The following is a 19288-nucleotide window of genomic DNA, read 5'->3' on the forward strand; positions in this document are numbered from 1 at the left end:
GAGTACAAGGTACGGTCAGTGCCGGGCCTCCAACGAGGTTGATAGAGCTGCGCAGGCAAAGATCGATGAGCACAAAAGAGAGCTGAATGCTGAGCGGAGCCGAGCACAGAGAGAGAAGGATGAGGAGGCAGCGCGGAAGATCAGCGACGAAGCCGCCATGGACAAGGACAAGGCCTTGCGGGATGCTCGCCTGGCAGGAGAGCTCGACGACAGAGCAGATGAGGGAAGCCTTGAGAAGAGGAGAGCAGAAAGAGAGGAACGGCAGTCGTTGCTGCAGCTGAAGCAGCTCCATGACGAGGTGCAACCCGCAGTCAGGCGAAGCCCACTCCCCCTTGTTCGCTGATGTTGGTGACGTAGGTGAAGCGTGCCGAGGAAGAGGCGAAGAGGGCGAGGAGAGATGCCCATATGCTTCGTCAAGCAGCAGCTGATGATGTCAAAGTTGCGAAGAAGTCGCTGCTGACAGCCAAACAGCTCATTACCAACGCGCAAAGCGACAGGTCCGATTGGCTTGCCAAACCCTTCAAGTCTAATCGATGATGTCAGAGAATCTGCAAGGAACAAGCAGATGGAGCTGTCACAAGCTCGACTCGCCTTGAAGTCAGCTACTCAGGTCTGGATTGGCACACAACGTGCAAGACAGCTGACAGAACTCCCCAGGTTGAGAAAGAGTTGACGATCAAGGCTGCTCAGTACACGGGGAAGGCGAAGTTGGACTTGTTGCAGTCGCATCTTGTTCGTGTTGTTGTTCACTTCTGTTTGGTGGTGACCCAGGCGTTGCAGTTGAAGAAAGCGTCACACGAGCATTCGGATCAGGCAGACAAGCTCCACCACGAGGCGAATTCTCGTCGAGAAGCTGTACCACTACAAGTTTATTTCGTCGCAATGACGTGGCGCACAGATCGAGAGGCTCAAGGAGAAGAAGGAGCATGCGATGGCACGAGAGAGCAGGGCAGAAGTAGATGTCAGAAGGTACAACTAACACAATCTTGCTCCTCGCCCCCTCTGATTTGTTTTTGAAGGTTACAAGATCAGCTTCATCTTCAAGAGCGGGAAGACAATCGGAGGCTTTCAAGAGCGCAGGTGGGGAGTGTTCTTTAAGTGGAGATACAGAATTTCGATTGAAACCTTTTGCAGGCATCAGAGCACAAAGCTGAGATTGCATACAAGAAAGCTGAACTCAAGTACCGCAACGATGATAGCGAATGAAGGATTGGACATTCGTGGAGCTGAAAGAATTGCAATGACTCCTTCTTTCTCCACTCGAGGGAAAATTCGATACAAGACAGCTGTAGGAGAGAAATAAATTACATGCTGAACGGCCTTGGCTCTTCAACTTGATTTCTCCTGCAGACATCATTCACTCGTAATGCAAGCACATGTAGGAGCACCAGACCTTCGGCTTGTCCTCAACCGGCAGCATCGTATCGAAAACATAATCCCACAACTTGCTGGTGATACCATAACCTACAACTTTGTGAGGAATCATCATCAGAGGACTTGAGACACCTACCAAGGAGCGGGTTCTTGTAGTGATGAGCGAGATGGTATGATTTCATGCTGCTGAAGTGTGATAGGAAGGGAGTACCACTGGAAATCATGCTGTCAAACAGAACAAGGCAAGTCGCAGCGCCGCACCTGTGATGGAGATAGTAGTGTGTTAAGTCATATCCAACATATCCCAGCAAGCCCCCAGCTGTGAAGGATACGGCCTCAGGGGTGTCCAGGAATACCCTGGAGGAGGGTCACAAAATCGCAAGATCAGAGTGGAGCGGCGAACCTGAACAGGTTGTAGAAGCCAAGGAGCAGAATGAACGTTAAGATCGGAGGGAAGACAAGTCGCATGGGGTCCATCGGGAGCAAGTGATGGACACCTGCAAATCGGCCAAGTTAAGATTAGTAGGCCCGGTGGATTCTTCGGTGGGTACCATGAATCAAGAAGTGTAGGGTGATTGCCCAGTAATTGAATTGGACCCACTTTGTACAAGTCAGTTGATTCTGTGCTTGCCTTCCGCATATCTACCTCATCTAGATGGAACAGAAATCGGTGGAGGACATATTCTATTAGCGTCCATGTGAAAAGTCCTCCAAGGAAAATCTAGACAGAAAATCAGAATCGACATAAAATTCCTGGCAAGAATGCAGTCACCAGTCCAGCGCCAAGAGGTGTAAGTCCCATCTTCAAGGAAAGCAAGACCATTCCTGTGATGACAGGTAGCCAGACCAGAGGAACCACATACCATCTGACAGCGATCGCGTGAGCGGCTGCCGCCGATCAACAACAAATGACTCACGGTGTTCGCGAAAAAATTTCCAGGAAGTCAGATTCAAAGAATCGAGCTGGTTCATCCAGAACTTGGGGACGGTGAATGAAATCATTGTAATTGTTGCCAAGATGGCCGATCTACAACAAGATACCCACTCAAGACAGGGCGATTAGAGGTGTATCGTTATACCTGCATGATAATCGGTTTACTAAAGTCCAAGGCTTTCATCCCTTGGTGTTGGGGAGCTGCTTTCCTCTTGGCTCCTGACAGTATTCCAATTCTGTAACGTTGCATCATTGAATGCGCTGCCTTGCTGTGGACATGGACGTCGTCGTTCGAAAACACTTCAGTGATATCTGTGCCCAGGTGGCTGCAGCAACCGTCAGGGGGATCGCATAGTCTCAAATCCTCATCTATACGGAAGCACGATGGTGGATCCACCAGGATGTTCTTTGAGGAACTTGCTCACGTCAAAAACCTGAGGACGACTCAGCATCCTCTCTCTTACGGCCATCGCTTGAAAGTCAACCTCGCCATCCTTCACAACCCATGCATCATTCTCTTTGTCGTGCTTCTTGATCTCGCTCCATTCAAACACCTTCAGCGGCTCCCCGTTGGGTTCGTCCACACCAAGTGGTGGCATGTTGGTTTTGTCTGAGAGTGTCTAGAATGGCAAAATGTGAGTTCACCAACACAACATGCTGAATTTGTGCGTAAACGCTAGAATCAATCATTGGGTGACGACAAACATTCGATTCACCTCTAGATTCCCTCCCCAATTCTTTTCTACTGAAATGGGCTTTGCACCCATTGTCTTGCTTTCTTTCACTATAAATCATCCTTAGGTCGTCTTCACTCTCCCGATCCCCTCTAATGGACGAGTTGTCAGACACACTGACTATGCTTATGCCTCGTCTCAGCCATGAGATTCCTGCTCTGAGAATCGTTTCCGTCAAGAAGGCATTTTGTTGAGACCCTCCTCGCCATACGTACATGGGGGACGCCTCTACAAAGGACAGCAAGAGGATTTTTCCATCGCCTGCTCGTGTCTTCTGCTTGTACTATCAATCTGGAGCGTGCAATAACAACCAGCCTGCATGAGCTGCTTTCCCTCTGTCCTCTCCTCTCTCTCCCGCCCTCCTCGTCCACCGTCTCATCCTCCCTCTGCACCAAAAATCGCAAACCACATGCCAAAGGCTCACCCCTACCCCCATCAATACTCCTCAACCCTACCCCACCCCACTTCATACACTGACCATATCAATTGTACCCCCATGAAGGCTACAGCAGCAAGATCCATACGGGGAGATAGTATGTTGTACATTTTTAATTAGTGCCTTATCTATAAAATATCTCAGCTATACCGATAGATCTCCAACCCAAACACGAATCTGAATGGGTGGACAGCACTGCTACGTTACCCTCATGTAATCGCTGTACCCCCACCTCATAACCTGACAAGCCACGTTTACAAGGGTGACCGGTGGTTATTAGGCATTTCCTTGAATCTTTTCCAAATACCTTCATAATATTTCTGAAACAGAGACAACAATTTGAAAAACCCGTGAAAAAATTCAAATTTGAATTGGATGGGGAATATTACCTGGCGGAAGTCTCTGAGCTGCACCTGGGGTACTTAATAAGATAGGGGGGAGGGGGTACTCGGGACAGGATTAGCTTTCGAATAGGTACCCGTTAGGTTACGCAATAAGTCCATGACCGGTAGTGTCGTTTTCCAACCACCACGTTATTGACCCCTACCCCTATGGCTTCAAGATCCACCCCCCAACACCTAGTGGGCCAGGTCTGACAAATAAAGCCTGCGACCACCCCTGTATCCGCGGAACTTAACCATGACTACTCTGGCTCATACGCTACTTGTTTTTTTTTAAGTTTTACTTATCTACGCCTGGCGGCCCGGCCCGGGTCGCCGGGTGCGGCACCGGCGTCAGTCGGAGGCTCAGTTGAGTCACAACGTAGTTACTGATTTTTAACTTAACTTTGAGTACATACTATGACTCAGTTTCTGTCTCACGGTCATGCCATGATCATCCGGCATTAACTCAAACTTTGGGCATCCGTCTTGTTCCAAGAATGCCTTGCCGCATGCACTAGACGTGGTTAGTAATAAGTGACTTGCCGCGCCGCCGGCCCAGCTGGTGACACATGCCGGGCGGGCCCGGGCGGGCCGCGTCGGATCACGTAGCCGCCTCAGTGTGCGCGGCCCGCCGGGCGCCGCCTCCGACAGTGAGACTCGTTGGAATTCGCCGCTTCCCGCCAAAATACCCGTGCTGGGGAGGCATCGAGGGAGGAGAGACAAGTAGGAGGCAACGACAGAGCGAGAGCGGGTGAGAATGAAGCATGTAGCTCGGCAGGAGGCCAAGAACATGTCGCCGACGAAGCTGCCCCGTCCTAAGAAGCTATTCCATGATGCCGAGGAGGCGGATATGGAGGTGTATCAACCTGCGAGGGAAGGAGCGTGTCTGACCTTGGCTGGTACCGTCAGTTTGCTCTAGTGGACCACCAGCTGCACTCGCTCATCGACGAGGGTGCTCTGTGTCTGGCGGACGAGAACGTGAAGCTGCATCACTATGTGCAGCCTGCGAGCATCGACCTGCCGGTTTCTGGCACCGCGTGAGCTACCCCATCCGCTCCAACATGCATGTCGATTGAAGTGTGCTCAGGTATCTGGTCAAGGAGAAGATCCTTCCTTTCAAGAAGCGGGTAGAATGCAGCATGTTGCGCTCCACCTGTGACACTTGCCGGATGCAGGTCAAAGACCTGATAGGGGAGCTAACGCTGGAAGAGAAGAGCCTTACTGGGAAGGGGGCGGTTCTCCTCAAGGGCCAGGTGCATCCCCAGCTCTTCTTGTCGTTTACCGTGTTCTCATTACATGGCAGTCGTACCTGATCTACTGTGGGGTCATCTGCCTTCAAAAAGGGCAGCGAGGCTGCCTGAGCCCGAAGAGCTCGATTGGGCGCGTTGATATCATGGTGATAGAGGAAAGGGGCTCGTGGACTCTTGCTTACTGTGTGTGGTTAGGTGCGAGGGATAGTGGACGGGTGCGGTCTTTACGATGTCGTTCCTGGGGATGGGATCAGCCGCGAGCTATGGCTTGAGATCAGCCCGAGGTCCTTCAACATCCGGGTGCATGCTGGGATAGCGATGACTCAGTTGATGATCTTCGCTGCTTGCAACGAGGTCGATCGGTGGTGGAGAAGGACTCCTTGTCTTCTGATCTGATGACAGGATGACGCATTTCAGACACCGATCAAGAGCGTTTACGATGATTTCGATCACTCTCCGGCAAAGAGCGTGACGCTGCATTCCGAGGAGGGCGGCGAGATGTGCAAGGAGATGTGTAACTTGAGGGAGGACTTTCAAAGCTTCGCCAGCATCGAAGATGGTGCAGACGAACCAATGAATTCACAAGAGCAGGAAGAATGTCTTTGCTTCGATACCGATGGAAAAGTTTTGCCTCTCCACCTACACAAAGGAGCTGTTGTTCTAAGTGTACGCGTTCCATCTCAACCAGAGAGTCTAGCGGGTGACTAACGGCTGATATCATCTGTGTCTTGACACGGTTGTCCTACAGGATTTGAGGCTTTGCCCACTGAAGACATTCTGGACCTTTCTTTGACGGATTTCCATCATCCTCGCAAGTTCTTCCGCGAGATTTTCCCTTCCGATCAAGGGAGGCTGACCTTGGAGAAGGATCGTTTTTACATCTTAGCGACGAAGGAGGTGCTTCCTCCTGCCAAGTTTTATTTTTGCTGAACATGATGGTGTAGAGAGTCTGCGTTCCCACGTATCTCAGTGCCGAAATGGTTCCTTTCTCACATCACGTCGGTGAACTCCGAGCACACTACGCCGGGTTCTTCGATCCCGGCTTTGGGTACGGAAGGGAAGGAGAAGTGAAGGGAACAGTGGGCGTGCTTGAGGTCAGTCAATTTGTAAAGCTTGTCTTTCTGTCAGATCAGAGTTGGAACCAAAGAGGCGCATCTGTCTGACCACGTCCCTGATATGTTCTAAGACGAATGCGACAGGTTCGTCCTCATGAGACAATCAACATCTATGATGGCCAACCGATCTGCCTTATGGAATTCTTCAGAAACTCCAGCGTTCCGCACCGTCCCTACGGTTCGTCAACAACTCTCTCGCCAATCTTCTCACATGCTTGTCCTTCAGGTTTGCAAGGGAGCAATTATCACATGCAGAAAGGGCCGAAGCTTGCCAAATACTTCACGGAATATCCGCGTGCAGCGCCTCAACAAGTTTGACTCGAATCATATTCTTTTCTCACATTACAAGAAGATCAAAAGCTACACGTTTGATTGAACAGCTGTGTGCTGGCGTGAACATGCCAACAACTCAGACTCATAAAATAAACGAAAAATATCTTGTCCATCTCTACAAGAATCGCAAAAATGAATGTCAAGTTAGCCGGTAGTAGTCAACTTGTTATATGCCTCGTCAATCTTTGCTTCTTCATCTTCGATCTGCCAGCAGCAATCAGGACACTCGAAGCTATCTACTCCTCTTACCATGATGAAAGTTTTGCTCTTGCTCCCGAACTTCTGAGTGTGCCTGCTGACTTCACAGCTCACCCACGTGCCAGAAGGGAATGTTCGCTTCCTATGTCCTTTGCTCTTGGGCAAGAATCTCTATAACATCGTCATTTATGCTTGAGGGGTAGGAGGAGCGCCCACCTGCTCGCCCTTGGCGAACCCTTCGGGTGGCTCGAGCTCTCTTGCGCAGTACCACTCACGGACATTAAGCTCTATGGAAGTCGTCTCCTCGTCCTTGGACTTCGTGCTCCAGTCCTGTTCGTCAAGTGAGCGTCGGCATGCCGGCACAACGAGACTCAGCGACCTCACTCGCGACTTCGAAGAGTCTGAATCCCCTTTCACTCCTCCACTCCTCCCTGACCGACAGGATGAAGTAAGCACCGCAACCCTCGCCCTTTCCTGAGGTCGCAGTCTCCTCCTTGGCCGCAGTCTGGGAGCCACAGCTGTCCACTGAAATGTCATCCTTGGCTATCGCCGGGTCCACCGCCAGGGGCATGCTCAGCGAGTTGATGTCAAGGGCTGCAGGAGGACTCTCGACCTTCCTCATCTTCCTCCTGCTCTCCTCCGCCTCGTCATCGACCGGCTCCTCCCTCTGTTCCGCCGCGGGGGCGGAGAGCTCGGGGACAGCCAGCGGTCTCTTTGTGGGTTGTTTGTGGGTTGCGGTGCTTGTGGGCTTCTGCGGTAAGAGGGTCAGGGAAGCTAGTGTGCAAGCAGGCGGTATTGCCTTCAAGGGTTTGACTTGCTCGGCAAGGTCAAGGTATCCTTCAAACGTTCTCCCTGCTTAGTCACTCAGTGCACAGCCGGCCCACCTCGCACCTCCTTGGCTCTCCCACCGTGCACGAGGAAGCGAACGCTCACGCTCGTCCCCTTCCCCAGCACTTGCACGACTGTTCCCTCCACAGTGCATCTGGGACCTAGACCAGCAGCCTCCATCTTCTCTTTCGTCAGAGCCTCTTGGAGGTCAGTCCTATGGAGGCGTGTCAATCAAAGTATCTCTCGCATGCAACGGGAGCAGTCGACCTGTCGGGATGAGGAATGCCGCACAGACTGACTTCCCTTCGGAAGAAATCACCGAGCGACTCTCCTCCCACCGAGTCCGTCAGACTGTCATCGAGCCTTCCGAACTGCAGGGGCAACGTCTGAGACACAGGGGACGAGAACGATGGCAGTTGAGACTGATACGCCTGAGGGAACTCTTGATTCATTCTGAGTTCACTTGACCGATCATATTTCTTTCTCCCCTCGTGTAAACCAATGGCATATTCCACCTTGCTATCATACGTGTCCTCCCCGTAGTTGACGTTCTTTCTTTGCCTCCGGCTCCTTCTCCCTGACTCCTCCCGTTTTGTCCTATTGGATGCACTGTCGTGCTCAAGGTCAGACGATTTTCTGTTCGACGCTCTCTCCTTCCCACTTGCTGCTGCTAACGAGCTTGCATTCGCCCGGTTCTCGTTCATACTTGCCTGCGGGATGAAGTGGGTTGCAGCAGTTGGAGTCGAGCTCACAACTTTCTTGGTGTTGTTCAGATCGATGGTAAGAATCGGGTCATCTTCCAACACATCCGTCCACACCAGCGGAGCTCGAGTAGGACGGGCATATGGCTTGTCGTACTCGAACGCTCCACGGGAAGCAGGAGCAGACCAAGGAACCTGATGGCCAGAGAGGGGCCGATAAGTTTCAGCAGGTTTGACCACCTGAGGAGGAGGAGTCAGGAAGGCGCTCCTGGAGTACTCCATGTATCTGGAAGCAGCAGACTCTTGCTTCCGATCAACCGTCTGCGCAACCGACCGCAACAAAGGATTGATCGACGACGATCTCTGCTCCGCCTCTCTGAACAGCCTCGAGCCCCAATCCACCTTGTCATCTTGTCTCCCTTGACCCGTTCCTAGTGACGCACCATGCTTGTACGCAGTTGTCGTCTGCCCCTCCTGCCTCTGCTGATCTTCCGCGGCCTCTTCCGCAGGTATCGGATCAAACTCACAACCCATAGGAGGGACATTGGAAGGCTGGGGGCCGGGGTTCTGAAGGACTTTCTGGAAGTCTGGGCCCTTGGACAAGCTGCTGCTGGCCTTGCTGGGAGTGAGGTCGAGCTTCTTCTCTGGGCACACCTGCAGCTCTCTCACCTCCCGGAGACTCGCTTCGTTCACCGGGATCGAAAGCTCGATGAGGTTCCCCGCTCTTACGTCCTGTGGGCACACGATCATCACGCAGGTGTTGAACTCGTCGATGCAGGCTGCGAAGGAGGTGCCTGGCTGGACCCAAGGAGGCACAGTCACGCAGTAGCGTCTGACTGCGTTGATGGGTTGGCTCTCCATGGACGGGGCAGGGGATTGCTTGAAAGCCGAGCTCATGGGTTCTCTCGATCAACCATCAAGGGAGTTCGTAACGCAGCTCGTGTATCTGTCAGCACCCGCCGAGCTCAGTGCATGGCTGTAAACATCACGATGACGGCATGAGCTAGGGCGACAGCCGGCTCCTTGGAAGGCCCTCAGCACGGGGGAGTAGCCTCAGGGCCTCTGCGCAATCACGTCGAAAGGCTGCGACGCCATGAGCGCAAGGCCACCTGCTCGAACATGAGCGATATCAGGCCCCTCCTTTCCATCACAACCATGCGCTACAGATTATAAACTCCAGCCACCTCAAACACTTCTCCCACCTCTCTCCAACCCTTGTATAACCCCCATTCTCAAAACCCGCCGCACCTCTTATCCTTACTTCTCCTTCCTGGACCGTTCTCCTTGCCTACAGTCTCCCTTTCCTGCCTCCTCTCCTTCTCTATCTCATCGCGTTCCTCGTCCTCTATTCCCTCGACTCTCGCCCTCCTTGTTCAGCATCGTCGGCGCGGGCCAGCCATTGGCGCGAGTGAGTAAAACATATTAAAACTGGCCTTTGTACCAGCTGATCTTTCACTTAACTTTGAGTAAAAAGAGAGGAAGGTGACTAAAAAATTCGGAAGTTCGCCGCGCCCTCAAACCGCGGCCCGGCCGGGGCCGCCGGCCCCGGACCCAGGCCCCGACAAACACAGTAGTGACTGAATCATGGTTTCACTCAAAGTTAAGTTAAATCATCTGGTAGTCACACTGTGCAGGGCTAGCTGAGCCCTCGGGAGCGAGGGCTGAGGCGACGCTCACTGGTAGTAAAGAATGACGCACCGGGTCACCGGTACTGATGACTAAACTGAGGGTACCTGGCGACGGAGGGGTCCGTGCCCTCAGTCACAAGGGCTCAAGAAGGGGGGTGGGGGTGGACACGAGATGAGCAGAATGGTTTCGGGGGCATGACTCGGTGACATGGCCGGGCAAGGCTGAACCCGAGGGCCATGTGAGGGGGGTGGGGGTGGTGAGAATTGGGGGCCATTATGGCACTACACCGGTGGCTATCTCCCCCTAAGGTAGGAAAACGATTCGGTGGGGGTCACGTCGGAGTACGGGGGTGGGCCGAGGGAACGAATGGGTCTGGGTGGTCAACAATTGTCACCATACAGTGTCAAGTACCCTACCCACCCTTTTACTGTGCCGGTACAGTGAAAGGGTGGCCCTTGGGGTACGGCGGTTCCGAAACTACTGCCAGCCACCCACTTTCAAAGTGTCGGCACGGTATGGTAATAATGCATTTGTATTGCTGGAGGAAGTTAAGGGTAGGGGTAGTCATCAGGTTGGTGACCGGTGCAATTTGAGCTCCAGGGGTAGGGTGGTCTCCGGTTGAGGCAGGCTCTTTCTTGTCCGCAGTAGCGGCAGGAAGAGACAGGGGTGCGGGGCCAGGCTGAGTAGCCGGTAGGAGCAAAGAAACATGGGGAATGCACTATGCTGTAGTCAGGAGCGCAGAGGCCTCGAGGAGCTAGAGAACATTCAGAACAACCAGAATGGCATGAACAAATCGACGGGGAGCGACAGAGACGAGCTCTCCATCAGCAGATCACGCGCTATGTCCATGAAGGCCCAGGTCGAAAGGCAGAAGTGGATTCGTAAGGCAAGCGGGTATCGATGGGAGGAGACTGTAGACGAGAGAGACACCTTGCACCAGAACCCAGGACAACATGCAGACTCAAGGAGGGGCTTTCACATTGTACAACCAGTAAGTGCAGAGAGGTTAGACAGGGGCGCAGGGGGCAACGGTGAAGTTGTGATAAAACACGCGCGCCAAAACCAGCATGACAGGCGAATTTTCCAGCAGAACTACAATCCGGGAAGAAACATCACACGCAACCTACCGAGTGATCAAGAACAAAACATATTACGATCGTCCGACTTACAGCATGGACAAATTTCAGGGGGAAATGGAATGACGAAGACTGTGCAGCACACTGCATATGACCTTCGATGCAATCAGATTCATGATGTCTCATACGAACTTTACAATGGGTCGGACCCCTTGAACTCTTCAATTGCAAGTAATGCTGCAGACAAATACCCGTTCAAGCCGTCCTCCTACACCTATCTGGATTTCTCCAAAGAGGATAACATGGACCAGAAGCTCTCCTTTGATGATTCGAAGCTTCAGAGCTTGCCAATCAGCTTCTGAGCCGCGCTGCAATTATTGTGGAGCCACAAACATGTCGATGTTCTGTTTCACTTGCTGTCAAACTTGCCTTTCTCTGGACGTTGTGACGTAAATGTTCGCGAAAGCATGACAAAACCCCTGCTAGATGTACGAAGATCTCGGCTGGTTGGCAACAGGTTCCATGCCTATCTTTCATGTTTAAATCCGACTCCTGCAGAATAATTTGCTGATCTTACGCTCTCGTTCTACACCGAGAGTGTGTGACTTGATAGGGGAAATGGATATTAAGAAATAAAGTTGGGTGGATGCGTTCAAATCTTTCGTATCACTGTTTCCGATTTCATCTGGACATATGTGCATTTCTTTGGACGTTTTGGAAACATGACTTCCAAAATGGATTGCAAGTCTCAAAACATTCTAATTTAATCATCGGCATATGCATCTAGTCCCTCCTTTTCAGAGCCCTGCGAATCTCTTCATCCGAATATATTCGACAGTTTGATTGAGATAAAGTCACATTCTGCTCTGCCAATGGCTTGCGAATTCTCCTCTTCAAGAGGCTGGATTCATGTTCACCATACCGCTGGCTACTTGCAGTTGACCCACTGGACAATCCAACGTCTGCCATGTTGTGAGGTCTCAATGATTGTGATTGCACCTGCGCCAAGATCTGGATATCATTGATCAACGGCTTTAGCAGCTGGTCTGCCAATGTGATCTTTCTCTTCTCTTTCATCCTTCGCTTATTCAGGCGGTCTTCAATATCCAGCTTGAGGTTCACAATGTCGATCCTGACGCTTCTCATTTCATCGAGGATTGCAATCAAAGAACCGTTTGTTTCCAGGTGATCATGATAATTTCCAAGGCCTTCGATCTCGTTGATAATGGCTTTTTTAGCTTGGAGGACTTGGAGCTTGTCTCGAGCTTCTCGCAACCGCGACATGAGATTTGATATCTGCTCGTTCTGAAAAGCAATGCCGTTGATGCAGTTGATGTATTCAATGCGCAGCGTCTCCATCAAGTACAGCGGTAGAGTATCGATACTGGAGTGGTCCCCCGCTTCTTCTCCATCATCCCGAGTTAATCTTATTTGTAACTCTTCGCATTTTTGCCGGATATGATCAGAGTTTTTGGTCAGCGCAGCTTCAACGAAGCAGTACAGCTCTGCATTTTGCAAGTCCGTCTCCAAGAATCGAAATACTTGATCGGTGACGTAAAATTTCTGAAGAGAGTCCGGATGCGTGCTGCTCGCATGCAGGTTTGCAAGATTGCGGACCCAGTTCCACATTCTGGACAATGGCCTTCCAATTCAGTGCCTGCTCAGGTGCTCGAGCTTGAGAGCCAGTCAAGGTCTTTACATCACTAGGTATGTTTCATCTGTTCGGAGCATCTACTCTGCTCTACTGCTCTTCCTCTTCCTATTCATGCTCTCCGACATCGTACCGGTAGCCGCCGGCATTTCTGGAAGTTCCCTCACCCTGTTACCCGGTACCTGTTCTCTGCTAGTAGAAGAAGGGGGTAGGGGTAGGAACTCGGGGTGCATGGCATGGAGTAGCAGCAGATGAAGAGATGCTAGTTCAAGATGCCTCGAACTGCTATGAAGACCTCCACCTCGTCATACGTGATCGCTGAAGACATGGCGATTCGAAGCGGAATGGCCTTTGATTGGCGCTCATGACCGTTCAGGAGTTTATCTCAGGACGAGCCTGGATTACAAACGGCAGAATGCCCGTATCGTGATGGATTTCAGATGTTTACTTCCATAGTCGACTCCATGTATTGATAAAATTTTGCACACCACTGTGCTAGATCAAACTTTGATCCCTGTTTCGGTGCCTGACGATAGGTCCTGCAAGTTAAAAATCTTCCTCAATTGCGTCTTTCTTGCTCGATTGAGTTCTAACTTCGTCAGCTCGACGTTTGGATGACTGGAGGGCCCAAACGCCGCTTCATCTCCGACATGAATCGACCCTTGAACTGGATCTGTGTCAATCCTAGCCCGTCTGGCGATGGAGCAACGAAAAGATCGTGCAAGCTAGCGTCGCGGTAGAGATCAAGCAAAGTTTTCCCATCAATTCCACCGCTCTCCACACCCTCCGCTGCCTTGGGAAGCTGCATGCTCTTGAACAAGTTCTTGACGTCAGACAAACTCATCTCAGAGATCTCCTTCTGTTGCTCAATTCGCTTTTTACAATGCCCGCATCCCATCTGAAAAGGAACTTTGGTCACTTTTAACCTTTTTGAGGCTCACAAAACAAGACACCCATGCAATCTTACCTTGTCGAAATGTATCCACCCGTTTTCCTTTGCGCACTGCAAGCAATCATGCTCAGTTTGCAATATTTCATATTGTAAGTTGCGATTCTTTCAATACTCACGTTCTGTTATTGAGCAGTGACAACCAGGTACCAGAACGTCAACAATCAGTGCTTTGGGGCTCAATGCAATAAAGGCTTACGCAGCACTTGCGAAGAAGAATCGCAATTCCAGGAGTTCGATTCCATCATTTCAGGGAAGCAACCAAGTTAGTAACAAGACATCATCACGTGCTTGCGGCAATGTAACTCACATACTGTCAACCCGATAGCAGATCCCAGCCCGTATCAGAAAGAACAAAGTCAGCGAGATAATATATACTAAGAGAAAGGAACTCACATCCTACGAGAAGGATCAAGTCACAGATTCCAACCCATGCGAAAGGAAAGAGCAGACAAGAGTCAGCAACTATGTCAAGTCGGTGAGAAGATAGAAAGTACTCACATCCTATGCAAAAAGGTTACCCCGGAAAATTAGCAAAGATTAACGAATGAGTCAGTCGCTCGAAATCTTTGGTTTAACTTCTCAAGATACTTACAAGCTTTCATGGAGCCAACAGTCGAGTTGAACAGAAACAAAAACAGGAAGGAGACAATGGTCAGTCGTCCGAAATCTCACACGCAGAATTTCATGTACTTACAAACTGTCGACAGCAATTGACAAAACATAAATCCGCGATGATTCAACAAAGGACTTCAAAGTCAGCCAGTTGAAATTTGAATCAAGTGAATAAACTCACAATCTGCCGACGATGGGCATTAAAAATAAGAAACATGCATAGGTCAGTGATTCGATAGTGAAAAGAACATGTAAATTACTCACATCCTATAAGAGACAGCAAGCAGCAAATCCGATGAATCGACAAGGAGGAAGATCAAGTTCAAGTTAGGCATGAGGCAGAATCAACAACAAAAGAAGTGACTCACGTCCTGTTGGCCCCAGATCCCACGAAAGAGTAGCAACAAAGAAAAATGTCAGAATGTCAAAATCAAGAATGATCGAGTGGGGCAAAAACAATAAAAGATTTTGCTCTCACCGTCTGAGGTGACAGACGCCCAACGAGCAAGTACGGAGAGTCAAAGGTCAGCAACCTGTTGGATGCAGATGCATTCAATTCATCTTACGCATGTGGTGCTGTCTTCGCTCGTTGTCTTGATCTTGATCTGCATCGTATCGAGGCATCAGGGGCCGCCTCTTGCTACAGCATTCCCTCCCTCTCACCCGGCAAAGTTTGCATAGTGACATTTCGGCGGAGTGGCGCAGGGGTCTCAACCCTTTTAGATTTTATAGATATAAGGCGTTATAAAACTCATATCCATATATACCATACACCGGTACTGAGAACCTTCCTTTGGTGGGTAGGGTGCTTCACCACTATCCAACTACCCCACGAATATAGAGCAAGTACCCCAACCCTCCCTAGGGATCTTTGTCAGCCTGCCGGAGTGTCACCCCGAATAGAGGAAAAGCAGCTAAAATTTTATTCAAAGTTAAGTGAAAGTTCAGTACGAGGACAATCAGGAGATTCACTGAGGCTGAAATGGGCAAAGGCGGAGAGCCGGGCCGCTGCGGCAGAGCTAATGAAGTTTCAGGCGAACCGTAGGCTTCGGAAACTGAGTTAGCTGGATCGGTGGTGGGACTTATCATGTCGGATAATAGTGACTGACTCGCCGGGCTCCGCTGAGTCTCCGAGAGCCGACGGTGACTCGAAGAGGTTCCCTACGTTTCAACTGGCAAGTTTATGATACATCACAGAAATTCCATGTCTTCCATGTCTTCAGAATCGGAGTCGTTCTCTGGTCTCCATAACGGAGCGAAGGTGAGATCTGTCCAGAAGTTTTCCTGGCAGGAGCATCAGTGGATCCGATCTGAACTTCTAGTGCCGAGCGCACCTTGTGATCCTCCAGGTTGCAGCTCGGATCGACGTCATTGGCAGGAGCGATGCCTTCCGCGTCTTGCCTGTCGAGCTTCGATCAGCGGACACCTCACAGCAAGCCAGTCGAGGGTACGTGGTATCGAGGGTGAGAGCCGTCCGGGTCTGGATGTGAATGGAGTTGAGGAGCTCTGAGGAGAGGTGACGTCATCATCGGACGTGGGCCGCAGCCTTGTCACTTGCCTGTTTCCAACTCCTTGAGGGCGTCGGAGATTGACTGGGGGTTGGGGTCATGGGGCCGCCGAGGAAGGAGCGCAATGGGACTTCACCTTGTAGCTGGTGCACCTCCCGGCGTTCCAGTCCTCCAGCAGGGCGTCGGACTTGACGGCAATCAGGTCCTCTATCCTCGTCCGGAGAGATTCCTTGGTAGGGTCAGGCATGCCGGTGGGCCGGCGGTGTCAGGACTTACCTGCAGTGAGCGGCCGCTCTCCGACAGATACTGCGGAAATCCATCATTCAGGTTGCACTGCCGGGCTCTACTTCACTCGCCTGTTTGAACTTGTTCTGGAACATGGACATGCTCTCGGCTCCCTCGCTCGTCGAGTTGATCGAGACCTTGGAGTAGCTCTTCACGCACAAGGCGGCCGGGGGAGGGGGAGGAGCGCTGGTGGGACAGAGCAGCAGGGCGGCTGGAGGGGAAGGACTTGCGGCTACCTGCACGATGCGGAGGGCCCGTTCGAGAACTTTCTTGTCATGCATCCCCAGCTTGATGGGCCGCGTGAGTCCGAGGAGGGTGCAGGAGGGCAAGTTGACTTGTCACCTGTGTGATGACGGTCGAGTCCAGCTGCGTGACGCCGTCGGGTTGAGCCCTGCAGGATGACTCCTGCTGATCGAGTCGGCGGAGGCGGGAGGGGCGAGAGGAGGGAGGACGCGGTCACCTCAGCGATCTTGTGTAGAATGATCCTTTGCTGCCATTTGTCTTGGATGCCAATCTCTGCATGCAGATAGTGAGCAAGCGACAGACAGCCATGAAGGTCATCGGCAGGACCGGATTCCAACGACAGGTTGGTGAGCCCAAGCAGCCGCATCCCATCGACGTCTTTCAGGTAGAAGTTTCTTCTCGGATGAAGATCAGGCCAGGGAGGAAGAAGGAGGGAAGGAGGGAGGGAGGGAGGGAAGGAAGGAAAGGCAGATGGATGGGTGGATGAAGGGAGGAGGGTGGGGTGGGTGGGAGGGGAGGGAGGGAGGGAGGGTGAGAGATCTAGCATGGTGAGGCGGGTAGCAGGGCGACAGCAGCAAACCTGGAGTGTTCAGGGAAACCAATCTTCTCGATGAAAGCAGCAACCTTGAATCAGGAGTCAAAAGCTCTTCACCCCCTACTCTTCCAGCCTTTTCACCTCCTCCCGATCCCAATCAAGGATGTCCGTAACCTGCACAGGGTGTGAGGGCTCGGGAGGGTTGTCAGGGGTGAGGGGAGGAAGCAAACGAGCTACCAGGGGGAACCACGGGCTCTTAGGGGCCTCCTCCACATCGTTCTTCTTCCCGCGAGCCACCAGCCTTATCCTCATCCTCCCGACTCTGCTGGGGGTGAAGACGCACGTGTACATCCCGTTCCCGTGGTCAATCACCTCAGACTCGATCGGCTCCCCGAACCCGACGACATCGCCTGCAAGCTCCATGGGCACCTCCTGCCTCCCCCCGCCCGCCCCGTCTGCCTCTTCCTCCTCTTGACTCGCTCCCTTGCACTCCTGCACGAGCAGGTTCCACTTCACTCCCCCCGTAGACACCCTGTTGCCGTAGCGATCCCGCGTGACAATCGTGAAGGCCATTGGCAAGTTCTTTCCACCCTTGATCAGCCCGCGGCCGCTCGTCGTACAGTGGGGAATCGAGACGGGCCCATGGCGCACGAAGAGGTGGAAAGGGCTGTTGTACACGTGCCTGTTCCCCTCCAGCATCACCTTGAGCTGGTACACGCCTGCCCTCGTTGGGGCCTCGTAGGAGACGAGGTACTCTCCCTGCTGCGAGTCTACAACGTCCAGAGCCTTGGGAGGCTGGTCAGGAGGAGCAAGGCGTACGTAGAGCGCTCCCCCCGGGCAGGGGTTCTGAAAGCGATCCCTACCGTGGATGGTGAAAATAGCCTTCTCCCCTACGATAACCCGAGCGGCTCCCTCTCCCGTCACCCTCGTCGTGTATGCGTCCAGGGTAGCGGCGAGGATCGAGATGCTGTAGGGGCTGCCAGCGATGGGCACCCGTCGGCCTGGCCCAAAGTCCGTCTCGCTCTTGGAGTCCTCGAGGAAGATGTGGATCTTGTAGTTGCCGATCCTCGAGCCGTCGAAGTAGCAGATGTGGTTGTTGGTAGCAGGACTCGGCATCACTTTGGCCGGTACCCTGATGCCGAAGTCGACGTCCTCGATGTCTACAGTGAAGTCCAGGAAGCCGTCGTTGTCGTTGAGCATGATGCCATAGCGGTCGCGAGGCTGCACGAAGAACATGCACGAGTCATCAGCCCTCGGCTGCCTCTGCACCCCCGGGCCCTCGGCGGTACAACTGGGAGCATGGCATAGGCCCTTGGTGAAGGGCGACTGGAATACTCTCCTCATCTCGTCGTTGCGACACATCTCGATGGGGAGGCGGCGCTGTGCGTCAGGGATGTTCAGGTCAGCCCGCTCTGCGATGAGCAGGCGGGCAGTGTGGACGTGCCCTCGCTCGGTCGCCATGTGCAGTGCGGTCATCTTCTGCTGTCCTCCTCGCTCGTCGATGTACGCCCTCGACACGATGAGCGCCTTGCAGCACCACGAGTGTCCGTTGGTCGCCGCAAGGTGCAGAGGCGTCATGATCTCGTTGGACACTCGGCCGACGTCAGCCCTGGCATCCAGCATCACCTCAACGCTCTGAAGCTGACCTCTCTCCGCGCTATGGTGCAAGGGAAGCTTGCCGGAGCCGTCCGGGTGGTTCATGTCGGCGCCATGCAGGGAAAGGTGGACGACTATGTTGACGTTCCCCCGGTAAGCTGCTTTCTTGAGAGGCGTGTCATTGTACTTGTCCACTGCATTCACATCCGCCTTGTGCTCAAGCAGGACAGTGCAGATCTCCAGGAAGCCCCCAGCTGCAGCTCGGTGGAGAGGAGTGGTACCGATGTTGTCCCTCTCATGAACGAGCTCCGGATCGTTATTGAGCAGCTCACTAACGGCTCGGAGATCGCCCTTGCGGCACGCGTCCTGCATCCTGTTGCCTGCTACTTCCACAAGCTCCTCATGGTAGCTTGATCCTAAGTAGGTTCCTCGCCCACATTCTACCTACCATCATCAGAAACCCTGCCTTCACCTTGATCGACTCCTCCTCCTCCTCCTCCTCCTCCCCGCGCTCTCGTCATTGTTGTGGATATGTTCCCTCCATTTCGCACTAGGATTTAACCTTGTTTTCGTTGCTTACCGCTAATATACTGCATATTAGCGTTGACTTTGATTATAGTCTATTGTTTTAAATTATTTTATGAAGCGGCAAAAATATTCAATTGATTCTAAGAACGTTTTTATTTATATTCTATTGCGATGTTTATAGATATGCGATCAAAAACTATTTTATAGCTTTCATGCCCACTTCACGTGCGCTTTGGCTGAGCGATGAGAGGGGAGAGTGGAAGAGACGAGGGAAGCGGAGGAGAGGAAAAGAGAAGGAGAGAGAAGGAGAGAGAAGGAGAGAGAAGGGGAGAGAAGGGGAGAGAAGGGGAGAGAAGGAGAGAGAAGGAGAGAGAAGGGGAGAGAAGG

General features: G+C 52.3%; 8 protein-coding genes across 8 annotated transcripts; 2 read left to right on the top strand and 6 right to left on the bottom strand.

The window, feature by feature from the left end:
• Positions 1-543: 543 nt before the first annotated feature.
• Positions 544-2930, bottom strand: GUITHDRAFT_151008 (hypothetical protein). The gene is made up of 17 exons (XM_005838122.1): positions 2794-2930; positions 2684-2742; positions 2454-2634; positions 2292-2401; positions 2147-2240; positions 2021-2095; positions 1926-1974; positions 1778-1871; positions 1636-1731; positions 1511-1587; positions 1394-1464; positions 1132-1344; positions 1020-1077; positions 899-969; positions 781-855; positions 655-732; positions 544-607 (listed from the first exon to the last, which is right to left on the bottom strand). The coding sequence occupies exons 1-12, from the start codon at positions 2905-2907 to the stop codon at positions 1330-1332; spliced, it is 1035 nt and encodes a 344-aa protein (XP_005838179.1). The 5' UTR covers positions 2908-2930; the 3' UTR covers positions 544-607; positions 655-732; positions 781-855; positions 899-969; positions 1020-1077; positions 1132-1329.
• A 1688-nt stretch (positions 2931-4618) lies between these two features.
• On the top strand, positions 4619-6296 carry GUITHDRAFT_134704 (hypothetical protein; the record flags this gene model as incomplete). Its single annotated transcript, XM_005838123.1, has 9 exons — positions 4619-4717; positions 4771-4898; positions 4949-5114; positions 5165-5257; positions 5307-5465; positions 5514-5670; positions 5860-6008; positions 6056-6205; positions 6240-6296. 9 exons carry the CDS (start codon positions 4619-4621, stop codon positions 6294-6296), a joined length of 1158 nt encoding a protein of 385 aa, XP_005838180.1.
• Positions 6297-6703: 407 nt separating this feature from the next.
• On the bottom strand, positions 6704-9183 carry GUITHDRAFT_134705 (hypothetical protein; the record flags this gene model as incomplete). The annotated part of the gene is made up of 6 exons (XM_005838124.1): positions 6704-6763; positions 6809-6928; positions 6974-7087; positions 7137-7609; positions 7642-7799; positions 7853-9183. The coding sequence occupies 6 exons, from the start codon at positions 9181-9183 to the stop codon at positions 6704-6706; spliced, it is 2256 nt and encodes a 751-aa protein (XP_005838181.1).
• A 1378-nt stretch (positions 9184-10561) lies between these two features.
• Positions 10562-11461, top strand: GUITHDRAFT_151009 (hypothetical protein). The gene has a single exon (XM_005838125.1). The coding sequence runs from the start codon at positions 10622-10624 to the stop codon at positions 11351-11353; it is 732 nt and encodes a 243-aa protein (XP_005838182.1). The 5' UTR covers positions 10562-10621; the 3' UTR covers positions 11354-11461.
• A 293-nt stretch (positions 11462-11754) lies between these two features.
• On the bottom strand, positions 11755-12620 carry GUITHDRAFT_103120 (hypothetical protein; the record flags this gene model as incomplete). The annotated part of the gene is made up of 2 exons (XM_005838126.1): positions 11755-11796; positions 11850-12620. 2 exons carry the CDS (start codon positions 12618-12620, stop codon positions 11755-11757), a joined length of 813 nt encoding a protein of 270 aa, XP_005838183.1.
• Positions 12621-13191: 571 nt separating this feature from the next.
• On the bottom strand, positions 13192-14899 carry GUITHDRAFT_151011 (hypothetical protein). Its single transcript, XM_005838127.1, has 5 exons — positions 14870-14899; positions 14775-14811; positions 13787-13930; positions 13610-13646; positions 13192-13540 (listed from the first exon to the last, which is right to left on the bottom strand). The coding sequence occupies exon 5, from the start codon at positions 13538-13540 to the stop codon at positions 13241-13243; it is 300 nt and encodes a 99-aa protein (XP_005838184.1). The 5' UTR covers positions 13610-13646; positions 13787-13930; positions 14775-14811; positions 14870-14899; the 3' UTR covers positions 13192-13240.
• Positions 14900-18109: 3210 nt separating this feature from the next.
• On the bottom strand, positions 18110-18448 carry GUITHDRAFT_61778 (hypothetical protein; the record flags this gene model as incomplete). Its single annotated transcript, XM_005838128.1, has 1 exon — positions 18110-18448. A coding segment is annotated over one exon (339 nt), but the record flags the coding sequence as incomplete, so codon positions are not given.
• On the bottom strand, positions 18443-18745 carry GUITHDRAFT_66290 (hypothetical protein; the record flags this gene model as incomplete). The annotated part of the gene is made up of 1 exon (XM_005838129.1): positions 18443-18745. A coding segment is annotated over one exon (303 nt), but the record flags the coding sequence as incomplete, so codon positions are not given.
• Between the last annotated feature and the right edge of the window lie 543 nt (positions 18746-19288).

This window comes from Guillardia theta (genome assembly GCF_000315625.1).
Source record: "Guillardia theta CCMP2712 unplaced genomic scaffold GUITHscaffold_12, whole genome shotgun sequence".
Lineage (NCBI taxonomy): Eukaryota > Cryptophyceae > Pyrenomonadales > Geminigeraceae > Guillardia > Guillardia theta.